We start from the raw sequence: 18835 nt of genomic DNA on the forward strand, positions 1-18835 counted from the left end.
GGACCTTGTCCATTATTGTTCTTTTCTCTTGTCCAGATTCAAAGCATCACAGATGAATCACGTGGTTCCATTCGTCGTAAACATCCTGCAAAGGCCAAGCTACGCCTGAGCTCTCAGGATGAGCAGGAAGGAAGTGCTGAAGAGAAACCCGAGGAGGAGGTACTTCCATTTTAACGGCCGATTAGTGACATTAGTGGGCATGTCAGCGTTTGCTGTCTTCAGTGGGCAGGATTTTCTCCCCCCACTACCCCCACCCCGGGCATGTTTGCCAGCGCTGTAGGGGCTCAACATTGGTCACCGGCAGGATTTTTCAATCCTACTGTTGTCTACGGTATTTTGTGTGGGTCACCTGTCTCGCCACTGTGGGGATGGGGATGGGGGTGGGGGGGTTGGTTGGGGTCGCCAGAAAATTCTACCAATTGAAAAGGCCAGAAAATCCTGCCCACTATCTTCACTTAGTCAGTTTATAGAGATTTGTTTCTGGGGAGATTTTTCCATGTTGTCCAATAAAAGTAAAACGCTGTGCACGCTGGAAACCTTCAGCAGGTTGGCAGCATCTGTGAAGAGAGAAGCAAAGTTAACATTTTTATCCTTCTGATGAAGAATCATATTAGACTTGAAATGCTAACATGTTGCAGGGGGTGGCCTTCCAAAGAATTCTTATTTTTAATTAATTTATTTTGTGTAATAGCTTTTTTTTCCTTTTTTTATCTCCATTGCAATGGATTTGTTTCAATGAACTTTGAACTTGTTTGAATCCAACATTAAGTGGTAAAGGTTTATTCAGCAACTTTGATTAGCTAATAAACACAATTTGTAGACTGATGGACTCCCATCTGGATCTGCTTGTCCATCTGCAGCATTGGTGCAGCACTTACTGCTGTTAAGAGAATGACATTGATGGCTATCATTATTGCTTGACCAGAACACGGAAAGGAAAATTCTGCACTGGGAGACTCACATGGTCACTGCCATGTGATGTCCTCAAGGTGAAGATGATTCTCAACAATGTCAGTGAATCCTCAGTGTTAAAGGGATTATTACCCATCACTGTGTTCAGATTGAGCCCGCATCATCAGCATCAATAAGTAAACAGAGACAAAGTAAATGGGGACAGTTGCTGCTTTCATTTCACTACAGGAATTTAAAAACTGGAGTACAATTATAAAACCAGTGGGCAGGAGAATACCAGCCGATCCAAAAGCCTTCCGTACAGCCTGATGACTGAAGCACCATGAGCAGACAATCCCTCCCAGACCTCTCTCTCTCCCTATTAGAAATGTAATGTTGCACTGCAGAACTCCATCCTGTGGTCAGACAGCCTTGAGAAGGGAAAATCTGGAACTCAGATTTTTCTCTGGGTGAGGAGTTTCTAGCAGGCAGTGCACTCTCAGTGGGATCAGCGAGGTGATTTTTACTTTAGACGTGGATATTAATCAGCGGTGATTTAAGTTTGGGTTACCACACCTGTTAGTTTTCCTTTTCCACAGATTACAATGGGATGACAATGAGTGTAAGAACGATTGATTTGTAACTGTCTGTTTTCCACATAGTGTAATTATCCTCTGCGTGTGTTAGTCCACCATATCAGAGAATCCCTACAGTACAGAAGGAGGCCATTCAGCCCATCATTCTGCACTGACTACAATCCTACCCAAACCTTATTCCCATAACTTTCTTTTTTCCTGCTAAACCCCTGAAACTATGGTCAATTTAGCATGGCCAATCAACCTAACCCGCACATCTTTGAACTGTGGAAGGAAAGCCATGCAGACAGTGACCCAAGGTGGAATTGAACCAGGATCCCTAGCACTGTGAGGCAGCAGTGCTAACCACTGTGCCATTGTGCTGCCTAATTGGTGTGATTTCCTTTGTGATGGTGGATTTCTGCAACTTTGAGTGACTTCAGTCCATCTCTACCTCACAATCATCACAGTGGCTTGAAAAATCCTGTATTTTTGACTGTACAAACCCTTTGTGGTGATCTGAGAAGATTTTATTTTATGAACCACAGTCAGATTTGTAAATTTGAATCTCTTGGGCCCCCTTACCTTCCTGTTCAGAGTACAAAAGGTTACTCGAAAGAACTGCTAAGTATATGGGGCGTTTCTTGGAGCATATAGGAGAATTGTGAAGAGCTGTGTTGAATTTCTAACTGTGTTGCTGTAGGGACATTATATGAAAATCTTGGGTAAGATTAGATGTCCTATAGGCATGGAGTGATGAAAGGACAGACAATGTAATTTCACAAGGAGAAAATAATCTCTAGCCTGTCAATAGATAGTATGACCTTTCCTACAAACTTACTCCACAAGTATATTTCCCATTTATAATTTTTGACTTCCTCTTCTTACTTCTAACTCCTCTCCATCACTGGCATCAACAAATGTACAACAGCAACAGCATGCTTACTTTGACAGCACATTCCAACACTTTGATCTTCCCTACCAAGAAGGAGAGGACAACAATTGTCTGGAAACATCACCATAGAATCCTACCGTGCAAAAGGAGACCTTCCACCCATCAGGTCTGCACTGACCACAATCTCACCCAGGCCTTATTCCCACAACCCCACATATTTACTCTGCTAATCCCCCTGACAGTAAGGGGCAATTTAGCATGACCAATCCACCTAACCTGCACATCTTTGGACTGTGGAAGGAAACCCATGCCGACACGGGGAGAATGTGCAGACTCCACACAGACAGTGACCCAAGGTGGGAGTCAAACCCTGAGCCCTGGCGCTGTGAAGAAGCAGTGCTAACCACTGTGCCACCGTGCCACCCAGTCCTACAATTTCCTCTTTATATGTCCATTATCATTCCCATACAAAATCCTGGAATTCTCTATCTAGCCTGAAATTGGGATCATCACCATCACAGAGACTACGTTGGTTTGCCACTCCTTCTCTGAATCGCCATGGATGGGATTAAATGCAGCTTGCCAAAAACAAAATCAAAATGTCTTAGCTTGGACTTCAGTTGTCTGGAATTTGACCCCTCCATCATTGCACTAAAGTTGACACGTTTAAAATATGGTTCCATGTCACTCAACATTGGCGGCTTTTGTAGCTGTCTTGTGTTCAATTTCTCTCTTTCTTCCACTTTTCAGGTTCAGTTGATCCATGACAAAACAGCTTCCACTCAGTCGATAGCCTCTCGGTCGCCCGCCGAGGAGGTGAGCACGCCTGGAGAGAAAGTTCACATGACCTGGACTAAAGAAAAATTAGCCGCAGACAAAAACAAAAACAAAGGGCCAGTCACACCAGAAGAAATCCGGGATCTCTTCAGTATGAAACCGTGAGTGGAACAGGGAAGGGAGCAAAAGGCCGGTTAAATATCTAAACATTCTTTAATAAATAAAATCAGTCTGGAGGCTGTTCTCGTGATATAACTGGTACTGTGCACTTATTAAGACTTCACTGATTTGCTGGAGCTTGTTATTTTAACTTGCTTAAAGCTGAAACAGTGAACCTTATGCTTCGCATTTATTGTCAGTCATTTGCATAATTTTTTAAATTGGTCTTTTTCTCACTTAATGCTGACAGCGAATGGGAGAATCTGTAAGTCAAACTCATTGTCTACTTTCTCATTATTTCTTTCATCCTGTTGGTACATTTGTATATTTTGCGTATATAGAAGAGCACATTCTGCTACAATCCGGAAGTTTGTGGGATTGTTATACTTTAGATCTGTGTGTAAAATTGAAGGTAAAATGAAGGGGATCATGTAACCTGTTCCAAAGTCTTCCTGAGGCCTAAGTTGTTGAACTCATAGAATTGGCCATGGGTACAGATTTTTTTTACTGAGATTAAGGTGCATTGTGTTGACATTTGAAGACAATAGCAGCAGCCTTTGTGCAAACAGTGGCTAGACTGGGAGATGCCAAAGTTCCAGAAAAGTGTTGGGAATGTAGGGTTGTAAACAGTTGTGCTTTAAACTATCCATTCAGTTTCAAAATTTGTGTTGTGCCCTTAAGGCAGCTAACCTACATTTCTACCTGAATATGAAGTCTATTGATTCATATTACCTTGGGGGATGGACTTTGGGAGGGAAAGGCTTTCTCAGATATCCCTGAAAACATACAGACAAGGTTGCCAGGACTGAGCAGAGAGAACAACTATTGGCAAAAATACACTGTGGTTCACTGTGTAAGAATGTGGTTGGAGCTTGTGCTTGTATTGGAAAAACCGAAATCATGGGAAGTTAAAACTAGGTTGGAGATTTTCCTAGCTTTTGCTAGAGGAAGAAATCTCCAGGAAAACACTCACCATGAAAGACAGTTTTGGAGTTAAAGGTTTCCTGCTGGGAAACAAAAAGAGCAAACCCTCAAGAGGAAAGAATCATTTTGGCCTGCTTCCCAGAAAATCGAATGTTTACTTTTAAGGTGGAGTAATGCATCACTGATAGTGGGTTTTTTGTTTGTGTTAAAAGTTCTACTTTGCAGTTGAAGGTCAAAGTTGCCAACAAAAATGCATCTAGCCATAGTCCCAAATGACCATGGGCATCTTTCTCCATTAGAGAGAGACATTTTTGGCTACTCATAGCTTGAGGGGCACCACTCCGCAAGCATGGGGCAAGACAATGTGGCAGGGCCTCCATGAGCTACCACAGCTGGTACAGGGACTAAACCCATGTTGTTGGCATCATTGTGCATCAAACTGCTTACAAAAATATCCAGTCAATACTGCTTTTTATCTGTTTATTATAGTAAACATCTTTAAAACATAAAATGTTGTTGTATTCTCAATCCAGGTGTTAAACTAAATCTAAACTTCCAGTTATTGGTCCCTTCTTACCAGCTTTCCTCTCTGTGTGTACAAGTGTGTCAGTTTGTGTGTCTCTTTGTGCAGCAAAGTACTTCCAGTTCATTTCAGCAATTTAATTATTCATGCTACAAGTGATAATGGCTTTCTCTGTCAATCAGAAATCAGTCAAATGTCCGGCGGATGCACACTGCAGTCAAACTGAATGAAGTCATCGTGAAGAAATCTCAAGAAGCAAAGCTGGTCCTGCTGAACATGCCGGGACCTCCTAAAAACCGAAATGGAGATGAAAACTGTATCCTTTCCTAAGGGGGAGAATCCATAATGCAATATCAAGGTCTACAATTATAAGGGTGCTGCAGTGGTGAAGTCAATGGTAATGTAATTCAGAGACTCAGGTGCCCTGGAGTTACAGGTTGTAATCCCACCACAGCAGCTGATGGAAGTGAATTAATATATCTGAAATTGAATGTTAGTCTGGTGACTATGAAACTATCAACAGTTTACCAATGTGCTGGCCTGACCTATATATGACTCTAGAAAAACTGTGGTCAACTCTTAACAACAATTAGGAATGGGTAAAAAATGCTGGCCTTGCCAGTGACTCCCAATGCAAAAAAAACCTCGAAACACAATGCAGCTAATGTAATTTCTATAAGTAAAAGCAGAAGTAGGCCATTCTGCCCATCAAGTTTGCTCTGCCATTCAATGTAATCATAGAATCCCTACAGTGCAGAAAGAGGCCATTTGGCCCATCAAGTATGCACCGATCACAATTGCACCCAGCCCTATTCCTATAACCTCACTTATTTACCCTGATAACCCCCTGACACTAAGGGGCAATTTAGCATGGCCAATCACATCTTTGGGCCGTGGGAGGAAAACAAAGTACCCAGAGGAAGCCTTTGCAAACACAGGAAGAACATGCAAACTCCACAGTGACAGTCACCTAAGCCAGGAATCGAACCCAGGCTCCTATTGCTGTGAGGCTGATCACGAGTGATCTGATGTGATAATTCCAACTCCACTTTCCCACCTTATCCCCTTACTAATTAAAAAATCTGTCCACCTTGGCCTTGAACATAATTAACAACTTCTGGGGGTGGGGGGGGCGGAGTCTGTAGATTTGAAATAAGGGTGTGGCAAAATTGATATAAGATGATCAATGAGTAAGCATGGAACTCAGTGGTGACGCATCAGTATTAATTACCCCTATGTCTAGGCTCAGACATGGGCCGGAATTCTCTGGCTGTTCATATCGCACCACTCTTGCCAGCAAGCACAGAGGCTTGTAACTTGAAGGGCCCCACTCAGCCAAATCTCCACTCACTTCAGCAGGATGGGGAATCCCAGCTATGCGCGAGGTCAGAGAATCAGGCCCATGACGTAGATTCAACGTGTGCAAGGCTCTGATCTCCTGCTAATATCACATTCCTTAGCATTAGTCAAAACCTGCAGAAGAGGGAGGAGTGGGAAGATATGCAATAATTGAGAAAAGAATGGGAAGGAAGCTTCTGAGAGCTTCCCAGCGAGCAACCTGGAACAGTTGGTAACTTCTTTCCCCACCAAGGAACAATATTCCACTCACCATTTCCCACCCACAAGGAGAGTGTAAGAGAAGCAAATTAGATGTTATGGGGAGAGAAGTGGATAAAAAGAGGAGATGCTATTATAGTGAAGGAAGGAGACACAAGTGGAGACAGAAAGACAGAGAGAGAAATAGTAATGTAAGGGCTGCAGAGAATGGGTTAAAGCACAACGATATTCTCTGACTCATCATATCCAAAGACATAGGTAATTATCTAGTGTATATTTAATAAAAGAAAAGGAGGAAATAGTACACAAAATGCACAATGCAAGTATTACAGAGCCTTCCAATAAACAAATTGTTATTACAGAACAAATACTGCAGGGGGTGCTAATAAACTGGAAGTGACTGCAATGAAAATACTGCAGAAATTACCAATACACTCGTCGTCATTGCAGTAAAAATGCTGTAGGGGTTGCTAATAAACTAGAAGTGACTGCAGTAGAAATACTACAGAAATTGCCAACAAACTAGTTGTGGTCGCAGTAACAATGTTGCAGGAATTGTCAATATACTAATTGTGATTGCAGTAAAAATGCCGCAGGGTTGCTAATAAACTAGAAGTGACTGCAGTAGAAATGCTGCAGAATTGACAACAAACTAGTTACAGTCGCAGAAAAATTGCAGCATAAATTGTTAATAAATTAATTGAGATCACAGATCTGGCTCACCAGAAGTGGTTATGCTCGTAGAATTTAAATAAAGACAGTTTTCAGTGCAGTGAGAGTGGAAATTGTTGGCTGAATTAAGAGAATGAATATAGATGGGGAAATATCTTGCTAGCAGGAATGTGGAAAAAAACAAAGAAATATTCTCGGTGTTCATTTGTGTTTGATTCAGAAGCAAAAAGAGTTTAACTAGTTCTGTATTGGATGTTCTCCATCCTTGAAAGACATTGAAGAATTATAGAATGATTGCAGCACAGCAGGAGCCATTTGACCCTTTGCGTTAATGCCTGCTCTCTGAAGGAGCAATTCACTTAGTGTCACTCACCCACTTTCTCCCTGTAGCCTTGCACATTCCTCCTTTTTAATCCAATGTCCTCTTGAATGCCTTGGTTGAACCTACTTCCACTGCCAGACAGTGCATTCCACTTCCTAACCATACACTACATGTTGTCATTGCTTTTTTTTGCCTTTGTTTGGTGTTACTCTTCCTGCACTTAGTGATGCTTAAGGCAGACTTCTATCTGTACCGTAGCACAGCTTTTCCTGGTGCAGGTGGCTAGCCAGTCACCAGAGGCTTATAACTTGAGGGTCCCCATTCCATGTCAAACATGGCTGACCAGGAACCTCTCCTGCTTTTATCACCAGCCATTGGTGTGTTGGAAGGATTTGCAGGTTGACACTCAGGCTTTTGGGCACATTATGGCATCAAGTGCTAGGGTAAGGCTTGCACCCAGAGCTCATGGTTCAGAGGCAGGGACATCCCATTGTACCACAAGACCACCACCTTTTGCTATAAACTATCATTAAAAATGTGCCCTCTTCTTGATCCTTCCACCAATGGGAAACGTTTTTCACTATTCACTCTGCACAGACCCCTTGTGATTTTGAATACCTCTATCAGATCTCCTCTTCTCTTCTCCAAACACTACAATCCCAACATCTCCAATCTATCTGCATAACTCAAGTGCCTCATCCCTGGAATCCATCTCAAAGAGTCTTTTCTGCACTCTCCAATGTCTTTACGTTTTTCCTAAAGTTGCCAAAGCTGGACACATTATTCCAGTATTAAAATCAGTATCTTACATAAGTTGAACATAACTTCCTTGCTGTTATATTCTATGGCCTTTTTAATAAAGCATAGAGTTCTGTATGCTTTACTAATTGGTTTCTCAACTTCTCTTTCTACATTCAATTATTTATGTGCATATGAACACAGTTCCCTTTCCTTCTGCATTCCTTTTAGAATTATACACTTTGTTTTATATAGGTGGAATTTCCTTGAATCATACTAGGTGAGATGGCAGACATGAAAAGAGATGTTTTGCCCACCAGCTGCAAGTATGGGATTTTGCACCATATCATGCACTTCCTGCCTCATTAATGATGCAGTCATAGCGTATCTCTAGCAAGCCTCTGAACTGCCCCCACACCGTTCCTCACTGTTTCCTCATTCTGGGTGTCGTATCTAAACTGCAGTCTCACACACAGTTTACAATGCTGGCAACTCAGGACTGCTCCAATGAGGACATGACCGTGAAGGTTCAGTGACTTGTGACTGGAATGCCTTGGATGTCCTCAATCACTTTCCTGACTGCAGAAGATCCAGCAATCTCACCACTCCAGCTTGGAGGCAGGGTAATAGTGGTCAGTGCCAACACTGCAGAAGAGGTTAAACAAAGAACAAAGAACAAAATCAATCAAACAATCTCATCCATGCCGCCAGGGAAAGCCAACCATGTCATCACTCTCAACTCACACTCATAAGCACATTCGCTGACATCTCATCCACCATCAGCTCAAAGGACATCATCACTCACCCGTTCATCTGTCCATTTGGCCTCATCTCTCCTGGAGTCTACCTCCTCAGATCTCACCATCTTGAGGCCACTTGCACAGCACAACATAAAGCCCTCCCATGCGCATAACCTGGGGTACACCGCTACCCCATACAGCCCTTACCCAGCAGCTTCTTCCTTTGCCTGAAGCTAATTTTCCCCTTTCCCAATCAAGACCTAGCCCTGCTGCTGCCCATGAGCCCCCAAAAAAGTAATCTGGTGCTGCCTACGAAGCCTGGCACTGTTCACCGTGAGTGCTGCCCAAAGAAAGGTAGGCAAACTAATCTCAAAATTCCAAGTGAAGTGCAGCTTTCCCTGTATATGTCACTCCATACCATTCTGTGCCATATGTTCACACTGATGTAAGCTCATGATCCAGTGTGTGGATGTGATGAGATTCTAAACTAGCTTCCCAATGTGCGGTGGCAGGAAATGCCATCCCACCTCCCCTGCCCCCCACCACCACAGATAAGTGGAGTGGATGATTACCATCTGGTTTTGTGAGTACATGAAATTGACTTTTGCGGTCTCATGATATTTTTCACTCCTGCCTTCTATGACGCCCACTGCAAACAGATGGGGCCTCTGCATTTTAACTACCAAAATCAATCACTTCATCCAAAAACCAGCTCTTGCAGCTGGTGGGAAAAAAACATTTTTTTTTGCATCCACCACTGCTTAGTGTGATTCAGGGAAAATTCACACTTCTCTGCATTAAATTGCATCTGTCACTTTTCTGCCCATTCCACAAGCCTCCTTGTGTTCTTCTTAACTTCTCCATCATCACAGTTTAACACAGTGCATGAATCTTCCAAATTTTGTATCAACCACAAATTTTGAAATTGCATCCTTTATATCAAGGAGAATCATTAATATATATTGGGAAGAGCAAGGCATCTCACCAACCCTGTCTGGGGAGATCTGCTATAAACCTTCCTCCGGTCAGAAAAACATCCACTCACCACCAGTCTCTGTTTCTGTCACTCTGCTACTTTCATATCCATGTTCCTTTGTTCCTTTTATTTCTTGAGCTCTAACTTTGCTCACTTCTATGTCACGTGGCATTGTATCAAATATTGCTTGAAAGTCAGATTAAAAGCACTATCTTGATGCCTCATCAAAAAAGTTCAAGCAAATTAGTTAAACACAATTTGCCCTTAAAAAATCTACAAATGACTATTAATGGTGCCCCAAATTATCATTTCCAAAAGTTTCCCACTACCGAGGTTAAACTAATTGCTGGGCTTATCTTTACACCCTTTTTTGAACAAGTGTGTAACATTCGCAATTCTCCAGACTCAGACTGAAAAAAATATGGCCAGTGCCTCTGTAATTTCCACTCTCATTTTCCTCAGTATCCTTGGATCCATCTCATGCCTTATCAACACTAAGTACAGACAGCCTATTCAATACCTCCTCCTTATCAATTTTAAATCTTTCAGGGTCTGAGTTAACATCTGTTCTTTCATAGCCTATGCAGATCCTCTTCCTTGCTAAAGGCAAATGTGAAGTATTCATTTAATTCCACAGCCATGCCCCCTGTCTTCATGTATAACCCTGCTTCTTTGTCCTTAATTTGGCCCACCTCCTCCTTTGACCGCCATCTGCGATTTATGTGTCTTTCAAAGGTGTCATTTTGTCAAAAGGTGTGACTGCCTGTATGGAGTTTGTGCATTCTTCCCATGTATGCATGGGTTTCCTCTGGGTGTTTCGGTTTCCTCCCGCACTCCAGAGATGTGCGGATTAGGTTGATTAGCTGTGCAAAATTCCTCCTTAGTGTCAGGGGGATTAGCAGGGTAAATATGTGAGGTTACAGGGATCGGGTGGGATTGTTGTCAGTGCAGGCTGTATGGGCTGAATTGCCTTCTCTGCACTTGGGTATTCTATGATTTTATGATTTTGCTGGCCTGTTATAATGTTCCTTACAGGTATATTGGGGCAGTTTCTAACAGAATTACTGGTATATCACAGTACAGTTTCAAATGATAGAGTTTGTAAGTGTAATTACATAAATTGTGCTATTCAAAGGTGACATTTTGTCAAGAACAACACCTTTCATTGATATAGCACATTTATAGCACTTCACACAAAGGAGTTTTAATGAGTGTCTCAAAGGAAGAGAAAGAGTTGGAAAGGCTTAGGGAAAGGAATTCCAGAGCTTCAGACCTCGATAGCTAAAGGCATGGCTGCGGATAGTAGAGTCAGGATTAGACGAGCGCAGCGATCTAAAAGGGAGTTATTGTAGGACTGGATGAAATTGGAGAGATAGAGAGTGGTGAATCCGTGATGGATTTGTAAATAAGGATAAGAATTTTAAAATCGAGATGGAAAATAAATATAAGTCAGTGAGCACAGGGGTGATGGATGACTGTAAGTCGCTGTGAGTAAAGATACAGGCAGCCAAGTTGTGGATGAATTCAAGTTTATGGATAATCACTTATTTAAACGAGATGACTCCACCTTAGACAAATGATATATCATAAGGTTTAGACCCATGCAACGTCTTAAGCTTTGTGTTTTAAAGTCAGCTGGATATTGATCAAGATTGAGACTGTTTTCTTTGACGGCTGCTGCAGATATGGAGTTCCTGGAAGTGTTAACAGAAGGCCTGGACAGGGTGCTGTTGGTTCGTGGCGGGGGCCGTGAAGTCATCACCATTTACTCGTGAGCTCCAGTCCATTGCCAATATCCACGCAAATGAACCCATCACAGCTTTTTATCAGCGACTCCCAGTCTCTTCTCAATGTATAGTGTTTGCCATGCAGCTAAAAAGACTTCCTATCCGGCTCCTGGTAACAGTTTTTTGTAAAATGTTTCCCTTTGATGACAGGATAGGAAGTAGCACTGAACAGACAAGAAAGGGGAATGCTCACCTACATAGCTTTTTCTTGTCTTAAATGACTTTGCTTATTGTTGTCCTTTCTATGCTTCACTTGTCTCCTTGGAACTTTCCATTCAAGTTGCAATATTAGAAAACATTTAGGGTCACTGAACACTTTTAAAACTATTAGTGTACATGGACACACTGTAGGTGTAAGGAACCAATTAGAGGGTGTATAGCTACGTACTCAAATCAACAGCATTTGCATGACTGGACAAAACTTTCTGCAAAACATCCTAATTACAAGTTAACCCTTGGTACATCGCAGGTGGATTATTCCATGGTCTGCTTGTTTGGCTGTGAACAGGATAATTCACTAGTGCGGGAGCTCCTTTATATTTCACAGTAGAATATCATGCCAAAGGTTGACTTGCTTGCGTTTGTGATGCAACCTCGTTCATCTCCAAACATCCAGGCTATAAGCAGTTAAAAAACTGGCCTGTTGAGTTGGTTTTCATCTAAATCAATGCTAACCTGTTCAAAGTGGGTTCTGTTTCCAAGGGGAGCCGGGGCTGACTGAAAGCAGAAAATAAATCTATTTTTTTCGGGGGTAGGGAGGGGTTGATGAAACGGTGTAAAATAGATAGACTATGGTATATTAGATACAAATAAAGTAAAAATGAAATGAAATAAAATATAATATGGGGAACAAAAGCTAGGGTTAGCAGATGTAATGTTCAAAATGCTTTATTTTTATTTCACTATGTTAGTGTTTGTTTTACTTGTATAGATTAGTGATACAATAATAACCTTACTTTTGATGTGTGAGTAACTGTAACATTTGTGCTTGTTTCAGTGAGACACTGGTTCCCCAATGATCGAAGGGTTAATTGGACTTGTTAAATAGATGTGAAAATGCTCCAATCATTACTTGTTACACACACTGTAATTAGCTGAGGTGTGCATTCGCTAATAACATTGCTTCAGAACACAGGTTTTGTAGCATGCACTTTCAAATATCAATAAATAAAATTAGCATCCTTTTTAACATATTTAGACTTCTTAAAGAAGTTGTGGTTACTTTTTGCCTGGAAGAAATTGAGAGGAAATATAATTATGAGCAATATGAATATATTTTCACAGATAAACATTTTTCACTGACCCTAAAAATAAAGAATCTTCAATTATTGCAGGTTGTGTACATACAGTTATTTTCTAACTAAGCTACAAATAGCAAATTACTGTAAGCTGCAAGAAGGGCTGAGCTATATTACTCCAATTGCTGTGCGAATCTAGGGAACTTAACTTATAAAGCAATCATTTATTACAAGGTTCTGAAACTAAACATTTCCATAAGGAAATGATTTCTATCAAGTAAAACCCTGAAATGCACATGATTAGCATGTATCATATATACCGCATTGTAAAATGTTTACGTTTCCAATTTTCTTTCTGTAACATATCAGCGTGATTGTTCGTGATTTGGAGTGATGTCAATTGTATAACTAGCTGAAATCATTTTCAAAATTTAAATGACATCCATTAAATTGAAAATTATGGCTTTAGCAGCTTGCTCATCAGCATTTAAAAGCTGTGTCTTGTTAGCATTTCCCTGTGATAATTTTGTACATAAGGTATGCGTTTTAATGTATTGCCACAAATGACGTTTTGTAGCTATTAGTTTTTGACCATTCAGTGCATTTTATTGGGGAAATCTAATCAGAATCTATTCAACCCTATCAGAATCCAATCTCTCCAATCTGAACAGGGCAAATTGAAGGCAAAGCTACGACTGAACACTGCCAGACACAAGTTCAATAGAGCTACAGTATTGCAGGCGTCAATCCAGTATATTGGAGTTTAAAATTCTGGTCTAGACAAATGTGTAGCTGTCCCATCAAAACAACCAACTGCAGTTGCAATTCAGAAACTTAAATATTTAACGTTCAAACATAATTGTTTAAAAGATATTGGTATTTTAGAGACATCTTTATTTAGGCATCCTACTCAGCTGACAATCTGATAAGCATGTAAACACCATAAACTTTCAAAGCACCTCCAAGCTTTTCTCTTTTTTAGTTGATTCTTTCCCACTATTCTGGATTTTACTTTTAATGTTCTTCCTCCAACGGGGAATGTCTGCCAAAAGGGGATAATAGAATATCCATTGTTGAATAAGGAACTGAAGTAACAATGCCATGCATTTTGTGGCCACAAGGAGTCACCAGAATGATTCAGTTGCTGACTCAATATTTTCTTAACTACTAAATAGTTCCCTCATAATATTGTCTATGATTTGAACAGTTAAATAAAAAAATGAAATTTGTGTCTTTAAAAGATTTGGAGCTCTTTGGTTTATTTTGTAAAATGGCTATTCCTTTTTAGATTCTGTATATTTCTAACTGACATCAGCGGCATCAATAATCACAATTATGTTGTCTTCATAACATTTTTCAACATATCAAAAACAAATTTTGTTTTTAAGCCAATGAAAGATATAACACAATCTACCTCCTATTTATTTTGTTGGATTACCTTCAAAAATTACTGAAGTATCATTGGTTTCCTGTAGTTGCAAGGTACAGCTGTAGTACCATATTGGTGAACAGCAACAATGGTGCCAGTCTGACCAAGAATTATTCAGGCTTGACAATGTGCAAAGCAGCAATGTATGCATAAAACTATCACCCAGCATTGTCCAGGTACCACTGAGGCAAGATCTAATGTCAAATTGGGCTTAAAATATTGAGATAAATCATCCATTTTTTTTTCCTCACGATTTCAAATCAGTAAACTGAAGTGACATTCCCACTCCCAAATTTTCTTAAACTCTAGAAACATTCAATGCAATTCAGATAACTGGAACTGTAATAAAAAAAATCCATACAATAAGCTCAGAAGTTCCTGGAATGTAAACGGTCAAAGAACATTCTTGTTCCCTGGCAAGTTTAGTGAACTCTTCCATTATTAAAAATGAAAGCACAGCGTTAGCACTGCTGCCTCTCAGCACCAGGGACCTGGATTCAATTCTAGCCTCAGGTGTGACTGCCTGTATGGAGTTTGTGCATTCTTCCCATGTATGCATGGGTTTCCTCTGGGTATTTCGATTTCCTCCCACACTCCAGAGATGTGCGGACTAGGTTGATTGGCCGTGCAAAATTCCCCCTTAGTGTCGGGGGATTAGCAGGGTAAATATGTGAGGTTACAGGGATAGGGTGGGATTGTTGTCAGTGCAGGCTGTATGGGCTGAATTGCCTGCTCTGCACTGTGGGTATTCTATGATTTTATGATTTTGCTGGCCTGTTATAATGTTCCTTACAGGTATATTGGGGCAGTTTCTAACAGAATTACTGGTATATCACAGTACAGTTTCAAATGATAGAGTTTGTAAGTGTAATTACATAAATTGTGCTATTCATTTTCTGATAGTATCTATAGAATTTTATCAGACAATGGCTAACAGTGCCTATAGGTATTTTCAGGTCAGTCTCTACTGCTATCCACAGATATTTTACTTAACAGTTTCTAACAGTGCAGTTACATGCCTCGAAATAACAGTATTTGTGGATAATTACTGAAGTTTTAACAATATGTAAAAATATTTTATTGGCCTGTTTCTCAGTCCCGAGAGATATTTACTATTTCTAAAAGTAATTTCATATGCTTTACAGACCAATATAAGTCCCAACTGTTTACTGGACAGGTTCTATAAAAAACACCAATATTTACTGGACAGCTTTGTTTAGGCTAGCTATGTTTTCCATTGTTATCTGGCCAATGTCATTCAGTGTAGCAAGAACACTACATTCTCATCAACACATCCTCATTGTAGTCTGTGGGGTGACCATTCTAATTTACTTTTATATAAGTATCTTTTATCAAACTAACCAGTCTCCACATGGCGTGGACACATTGCTGTGATTTGTTATCCAGGTAGCTTTATAAAATAAGCCAAAGGGAACAAAATTTTCTCTAAAACTAGACACTATACAAAGAAATTATTGCAGTCCACACAGGAACTTCAACAAAACAAAAACAGCATGAATATTCAGAGGTTAGTCATAAAAAGAGAAAGCCTAAGATTAGGCTGTTGTTTACTAACCAAATACTTGTTCACCCTACTGATTTTGCTAAGTCAAATCAAAAAGTGCTATTGCCTATTGCATTCAGCAGACTCAGCATTTGATAGGATACAGTAATAAGATATCAATTGGATATCAGTCATTGAATGGTCATTGGCAGGTTTAACTGGAAAATTCTTACCTAAAGTTATATTTCAAGCACTGTCTTTTCTATTAGTTCTAGAATGTGTTTAAAATATATAGCCCTGCGTTCTTTAGTCAGCCCTATAACCTGCTAGCTGTTGTAGTTACAGTACTTTTTGTTCATCTCTTACTAAGAATGACACTAAAATGAATGGAAACATTTGTATTGTGTCATTCTCTGCTGAACCAACCATCAAGGCAGCTTTCATCTGTCTAATAAAGGAAAGAAAATGGAGGGAACAAAGTGTGGTCACTGGCACTGAATCACGAGTGTTTAAACTCAGCATTACTTGTTTCCAAATAATGCTGTTAGGTCACAGTTTTAACTATATGCAAAAAAGGGAAGTTATATGCAAAATACCAACTTTATTCTTATAACTCTTTAGGTTAAGTAATTTATTGAAGTATTGTAGTATCTTTTAAAAGTAAAAATCTGTTTTCATTCAATGCATTACTCTTGTTAAGGAATGCCAACATCATTTCACATTGATTCCTTTACTATGTGCTTTTACTGAACTACAGCAGATATATTCTTCAGTAAACAGTCAGGACATTTTTTACAATCCATACTTCTTGCCTGTCCTAAACAAAAAAAACTGAACTGGGTTTCGTGTCTGTGAACTGGATATCCCAATGTATTCCATATCAGTTCTTAGTCAAATTTATAATCTGCCCTAAGAACATAAAAATTAAAAGCCGAGTAGGCAATTTAGCCCCTCGAGCCTGTTCCGCCATTCAACACGATCATGGCTGATTGGCCCCAACTCTACCTTCCTGCCTGTTCTCCATAAACCTTCAACCCATTACTAATTAATAAGCTATCTATCTCCTCCTTAAATTTACTCAATGTCCCGGCATCCACCACACTCTGAGATAGCGAATTCCACAGATTTACTACCCTTTAAGAGAAGTCATTTCTCCTTGGTTTTAATTCTGTCACCTCTTATCCTAAAACCTCTCATTTCAAAGACTGAAATGATGATGTTGGCCAAGATGCTGTGATGTGGAATCACAGAGGAAGTGTGTCCTCAATGAAGAACATTGCACTCACTTCAATTGCAATCGCCGAAAGACTAGGTACATGCCGCCCGACTTTTTAAAAAAAATCCTATCTGAGGATTTTACAAAAGAACAGGATAATCTGCATTGCATTATTCTCACATTTAATCCTCGCTGGTCTTGTATTTAGTTCCCATCTTGAAAATAAGCCAAGCGTTGGTTGAATTTGTAAGGTGTGATTAGGTAAACATCTGTAAAGAAAGGAAAAAAGCAGTAAAAACATAGAACTAAGAATACTGGTCTGAACTGGTCTCATATGTTTAAAATGGAACACCAGTAAAAACTAGGAAATAGGAATACTGGTGTGAGAAGTGGCATGCAGATAGTAGAGTGTCTGCAAGGAAGCTGTCAAGCAAATAATATTTTATACAATCCTGTTTCCTGACTGACTTGCAATTAGCTTCTATAATTGAAACTGACCCATTCAAAACCCAGTCACCATCAGAAAGTTCAAATTGAGCCTTCAAAGGTCTTTCTGGTGAATTAAGGTAGCCAAATAAAAAGTAGTCTTATTATCTATACGCACAAATGCAATAGCCAAAATCTGCAATCATTGTGACTCTTTATCTGATATTAAACAGGCAATATTTCTTCTGTTTGGCCAATATCAAAGTAAGTACTCAGAATACTTTACTGTAAGGAATTAAAAGACTGGTGCTACATGGTGTGCAAGTGGTATAAAGTTAATGTATCAGGGAATTAGTCCCTGCCTATCAATGTATGTTGCTTCTACCAAGTGTAAATGAGCGACATTATGAGCTGACTGATTATCTTATCTTTGCAAACAAAAGGAACATGTTCAAACCTTGCATCTTTTCTTGAATTATCTTGGGATGGGCTGCTTTCCCTTTGGCAATGCCACGGCCAGAGTTGGTTTGCCAACTGCTCAGCCCTCTTTACTCCTATAATATAAATTGTTGATCGTTTGAAACTTGACATTCTTGCATTTGTCCTGATGCATGCAGGACAGAAAGCTTTAGCAACATGACTCTTTTCTCAGCAATACTCAAATTCTGCACTACCAGATAACTAATTTCAGATTTTTAGATAATTGGAACACGTCTTCAGAATTGTTTGTTTCAAAACACTAATAACAGCAGTAAGACTACAGTCCATTAATAAAATAGCCATAATAACACAGGTAGCTAAACAAAATATACATCAAATGTTCTATAGATAAAAGGTGTGCTAACATTTGGTACATTGGATTCTATATTTGCCTGATTCTTCAAGTAATTCTGTAATGAAAGTATGCGATCATGTTTCTCCAAGGGTCCTTACTGTAAAGTATCAATGAAGGATAATATAATTGACTAAGGTGTGATCAGTTTTATTAATTCTAAACTAGTCAAGACAAGCTAAGAAAAATAGGTACTATTTCTTTATAACATGAGCACCAGATTGGTTAGTCTGTACAAAAAGATGCATTTAAAAGTATTAAGAAATAAAGCATACATTGATAATTGTACTTGTGTATTTTTCCACTGTAATTGAGTGTTTGCAATCTTGAATTAATTAATGTAAAGAGGAACTTAAGAGTCTGGATGCCTGTGTATTCCCTGGTGTGTATTTCTGTGCTGTGGTACATCTTATTGTTCAAAGATTGAATGCATGCATTTTTCAATTTGTAAGAAAATTGTCAGAAGGTAAATGGATCTGCACATTTTAATAAAGATTGTAAAGTAATATTTTGAAGGCTGAAATAATTAGGATGTTGCACAACTGTTTATACTTGAAAACTTTCATATAATTTGCAGACAGCCAGTGAGCAACAAGGTCTCTTTAGAATATGTATTATGAAAATTTGAGCTGATTCAGTTTGATATGACTTAGT

General features: G+C 39.6%; 1 protein-coding gene across 3 annotated transcripts in view; it reads left to right on the forward strand.

Annotated features, from left to right (window-relative positions):
* Window positions 1–18687, forward strand: part of LOC145353988 (solute carrier family 12 member 5-like) — a 1060877-nt gene extending 1042190 nt beyond the window's left edge. For 2 of the 3 annotated variants that reach the window (XM_080205049.1, XM_080205051.1), the window contains exons 22-26: window positions 37–159; window positions 3112–3299; window positions 3548–3562; window positions 4927–5060; window positions 11433–18687. In XM_080205049.1, coding sequence (XP_080061175.1) covers window positions 37–159; window positions 3112–3299; window positions 3548–3562; window positions 4927–5060; window positions 11433–11524 — 552 coding nt within the window. In that variant the 3' untranslated portion in view covers window positions 11525–18687. The remainder of the gene's footprint in view (window positions 1–36; window positions 160–3111; window positions 3300–3547; window positions 3563–4926; window positions 5061–11432) is intronic. The other variant, XM_080205050.1, reaches the window with a different exon arrangement.
* Window positions 18688–18835: the final 148 nt, after the last annotated feature.

This window comes from Carcharhinus amblyrhynchos, chromosome 16, assembly GCF_965287045.1.
Source record: "Carcharhinus amblyrhynchos chromosome 16, sCarAmb.v2.hapA, whole genome shotgun sequence".
In the NCBI taxonomy this organism is placed as follows: domain Eukaryota; kingdom Metazoa; phylum Chordata; class Chondrichthyes; order Carcharhiniformes; family Carcharhinidae; genus Carcharhinus; species Carcharhinus amblyrhynchos.